Source organism: Galeopterus variegatus, unplaced genomic scaffold, assembly GCF_000696425.1.
Source record: "Galeopterus variegatus unplaced genomic scaffold, G_variegatus-3.0.2 Scaffold1513, whole genome shotgun sequence".
NCBI classification, from domain to species: domain Eukaryota; kingdom Metazoa; phylum Chordata; class Mammalia; order Dermoptera; family Cynocephalidae; genus Galeopterus; species Galeopterus variegatus.
Genome location: NW_007727624.1, coordinates 42,424 through 46,881, shown reverse-complemented (window position 1 = coordinate 46,881; position 4,458 = coordinate 42,424). Strand labels below are relative to the sequence as shown.

General features: G+C 40.2%; 1 protein-coding gene across 1 annotated transcript in view; it reads left to right on the top strand.

Annotated features, from left to right (window-relative positions):
• The window catches only part of LOC103594239 (ubiquitin carboxyl-terminal hydrolase 10-like), a 43,310-nt gene that overhangs the window by 30,363 nt on the left and 8,489 nt on the right, over positions 1-4,458 (top strand). Inside the window, exon 3 of the mRNA XM_008577446.1 lies at positions 3,640-3,700. Coding sequence (XP_008575668.1) covers positions 3,640-3,700 — 61 coding nt within the window. The remainder of the gene's footprint in view (positions 1-3,639; positions 3,701-4,458) is intronic.

Below are 4,458 nucleotides of genomic sequence, written 5' to 3'. Positions count from 1 at the left end.
TCCCGTTACCGGTCAGTAAAAAAGACAAAAAGGAAAGAAAAAAAAAAAAGAGTTTCTCCAATGGAAAAAAATACAGTCAGTTTATTCGATAAGCATGTCTGTGTACCAGTCATAATCATGTTGTGGATATCAAAAAATAGGGAAGAAAATAATCATTATTCTTAAAAATTTGCAGAATCTCATTATTGGAAACAGCACACATACCTCAACCATTACTGAATAAATAGGTCCACAACAACATAGCTAGTACAGGCTATAGACATATGAGTGTTAGAGAATGTGGGTGGGAGTGTTGAGTGTGGAAACTGATGCCGGGTATAGACAGTTATTCTCAATTTGGCATTTTAATGAGACTTCAGAGGAAGGATTCGTGACACAAGTCTTTCTTATGGAGGACAGAACAAACAGTGGCAGCCCCTGAAGGAGACTTTAAAACTGTAGCTTCTCTCCTGAGGGTGGCCCACGAATTGCCTTCACAAGATTGTAGCACTACTTTCACACTGGGCTGGTTCAACTTTGTCTCTGACATAACTGGATGTCAGTTTTTTACATTGCTCGGTTCACATTTGTGTGGGGAATTTTGTTTTGCTTTGATTGTTTTTTTAAATTTTTGTTTTCTTATAAGTAGCTGTATAGTTAAAAAGTGAACTTTGAACCATTCTTACATTCTTTTTATTAAAAAATATAAAATATCTAGAAGATATTTATTTTTAATAGCCTTAAACTAGATACAGCCCAAATGTCTATTAACAGGTAAATGGATAAAATGTATTATATTTGTATAATGTAGTACAACTTAGTTAAAAAAAGAACTATTAATACATGACATTCTTACATTCTTATTTTATTTTGCTGTTTATTATACCCAATTACCACAGACTAAGGGGACATCTTATGTGTGGTGGAGGTTTATTGAATGAAATTTGCCACATGCCTAAAGAGTAGAAAAGAAGTACACACACCCCCATTTCTTCTGTGTGAGAACTCACTGCAGAAGTTAGTAATTTCCACAATTAATGCTGTTTTATAAGATTAGCAAATCAAAGTAAGCGTTTTAGGCACACTAACAAAATGACGGTATTGCGTGGAGTTCAGTGGTGGGCTATCACCAGATCCCTCCTGTATCACTGACTAGCAGTGTGACCTGGAACGTCAGCCCTGGCTTCCTGATCTGTCAGATGTNTTCTTATTTTATTTTGCTGTTTATTATACCCAATTACCACAGACTAAGGGGACATCTTATGTGTGGTGGAGGTTTATTGAATGAAATTTGCCACATGCCTGAAGAGTAGAAAAGAAGTACACACACCCCCATTTCTTCTGTGTGAGAACTCACTGCAGAAGTTAGTAATTTCCACAATTAATGCTGTTTTATAAGATTAGCAAATCAAAGTAAGCGTTTTAGGCACACTAACAAAATGACGGTATTGCGTGGAGTTCAGTGGTGGGCTATCACCAGATCCCTCCTGTATCACTGACTAGCAGTGTGACCTGGAACGTCAGCCCTGGCTTCCTGATCTGTCAGATGTTCACAGTAACAGGACCTCTTTCCCGAGGTTGTTGAGAGGAACGGGGTGTGTGCTCAGCACTTCTGAGCCCTTGGTCAGCGCCGCCTGGTGTCACTGTGTGTCCTCTCCACCTGCTTGTCCTCCTCCCTCGTCTGCTTGTTCTTCCACATTGATGGGGTTTTTCTTCTGCGTGTTGCTTGGAGGACTGGTTTGGGAGTTTAGGGGAGTTGTTACAATCCCATGGCTGAGTGTTTGGAGAGGAGGTTAACTGCAGGGTAGTTGTCAGTATTCCAGCAGCTCTCCGCTTTGGAGTGGGGTTTGAAGTGGATCACTGCTGCAACCCCTGCTCCAAACTGGGAGTCTTCCCAGCCTGCTTACTCTCTCGGTCTGCAGATTTTCTTCAGAGTTTCTCTCTTCCCCAAGCAGAATGGAATACAAGTGTGAAGAGAACTTTGTTCTGATATGTGGGATGATGAAACTGTTGATTTGTTTTGGCTCAGAAAAAGATGGTTTCTTGATATTAACAATGATTTTGTGTAAATATAGACAGATTCAGAACACTTTGTACCTTGGAATAGTACAGATTTCCATCACCAGAGGGCATCCTAGTATCACTGACAGAAAGGGAGGCATTTTGTGATCTGAACTGTCTTTTTTTCTTGATATTAACAATGATTTTGTGTAAATATAGACAGATTCAGAACACTTTGTACCTTGGGATAGTACAGATTTCCATCACCAGAGGGCATCCTAGTATCACTGACAGAAAGGGAGGCATTTTGTGATCTGAACTGTCTTTTGTGACTGCAGAGGGCATGAACATGACTTGTGGCTTCCTCAGACACACGTGGCCACTGTACACACATGCCTTTCTGCTACGGGTGTCTGTCAGCATAACTGCTGGTGTGTGGAATGGTCTTTGCACTGCAGGTGCAAGGCCCAGTACAGCCCATCTCAGCATACAGAGCTTCCTTCTTTGAGTCAGCATAAGGAGAACCAGGGTACCCCTGAGTGGCAATATGCGCATCTCTCAAGTCTTGAAGATGTCGGGTTCCTTTTGAAGTGCCCTGTGTTTTCTTAGCTTCTTATCTGTCATTAATTCTCTGAGGAGAGAATTTACTGGGTTACTTGGAGATAAAAGCTTTTATCATCGTGGTTATTGTATTGGTTTGCTAAAAGTTCATTGGCGAAATCAGCTGAGGAAGCAGCAGCTTTTAGACAGTAGTGGCTGTGAGAATCACCTGGGAGCCTCTGAACATTGCAGACCCCTGGACCCTGTCCAGGCACTCGGGCCACTGAACTGCATGTGCTGCAGCACGCAGACTTTGAGAAACGCTGCACTAGGATGTTGTCGTTCCTTTGTTCTGCTTTCAGGTATCAATTATCTGTCCACTTACCTTATCTTACTAAACTTTTTTATCCCAAGCACGTCCAATTGAAGCATTTCTAACTACTAAATAAATATTATGGCATAGCTAGGAAGAAGAAGAATCTGAGGTATTCATAGTACCTCCCTCCTTTCTACAAAGAAGTTAGATGCTTGCCGTTTTGCTTTCTCTCCTCCAAACAAGAAATGTGACTTGCTGTTAATTCAGTTATTGAAGGCACTATGTTAAAAAGGAAGCCATGATTCCCAAGCTTTTTCTTTTTGGTGGGCTTTTCTCTGCTCTCTAACCATAAACTTGGTCCTGGCCTCTGCTGGCTGTGCTGCAGTGTGGCGATCATGAGCAAGAAGTGCAGATGGTCCATGAGAGTCGTATTTACCAGTGCATGCAGACACACAAACAAAAGCGTCTGTGCCGTTTATGGTCAGTCACGAGCATCCTGTGTAGCTGATCTACATGTCCGTTGGAAATCATTTTGATTTTTGTCTTTTTTTGGCCTCACTTTTGGATCTGTTTAATAATGACACATATTTGAAAGCAGTCCTATAAGTGTTTTTTCCTCATTTAATTTAAATGAAGATAATTCAGATTTTACTGATTCTTGTGTTGTTCTGGTAAAAGTAACATCAGGAGAAGAAGTTGCATGGTAAAAAGTTTTAATGAAATAGAGCCTTAATGAAATATCATGTGTTGTTGGGTTTTAACATTTTGTTGAATTAAAACTTCTTTTTCGATTCCTTATACAGCTTCCTCCATACAGTGGAACAGTTCTGTGTGGTACACAGGCTGCAGATGAACGACCTGATGGTAAGCTAGTTCTCTCCTTGTTTTCCTGATGTGAATTCTGGCCGTATGTGCTGGATGGGCAGGCTACCTGCAAACAGTGTTTTCCCGTTTGTTCATACTTTCTGAATAAACATTTCCTTATAGGTTGAAGTTTTTGCTATACGTTACAGCATATTTAACCACTGAATCACTTTGACTAATGTACTAGTTTTAAACTTTATTCTGTGCTTCAGAGTGCCAGACATCCAAGATTTAGTTTAAGAAATTGTGGTTCAATTATTTTATTTTTTTCTTAACCGTTCTCAATGCCACAGGTATGTTATTCTTCATAACCACATGCTAAAGTTCTGAAACTTTACAAAGTGGGCTTTCTTGTCTTGTTGCTAAAGAGGCTGCTGGGTCCAGAGCTGGCTAGCTTCTGAGCATGTGTTCTTTGCGCTGCTAAGTGGCAGCTGGGATCTGTTGTTCTTGCAGCTTAGATTCATGTCCTGGTCTGTTGCTGACTCTTGGGAATTCAGGTAACCTCTTCACCTCTGTTACTTTTTTTGGTCTCTGTCACAGACACTGAGCTGATTACTGGAGATGGTGCTTATTAAGATGTAATGATTTTGTATTGTTTGAGTACCCTGTGTTGAAATACCAGCAGGACCATTTAATTATCGCGGGCTGCCACTGCACAGTTCAAACCCGCTTAGACCGTTTTTTAGTCTGGACTACTTAGAAGCTGAAAGCCAAATTTTTTTTTTTTTTTTTTTTTTTTTTTTTTTTTTTTTTTTTTT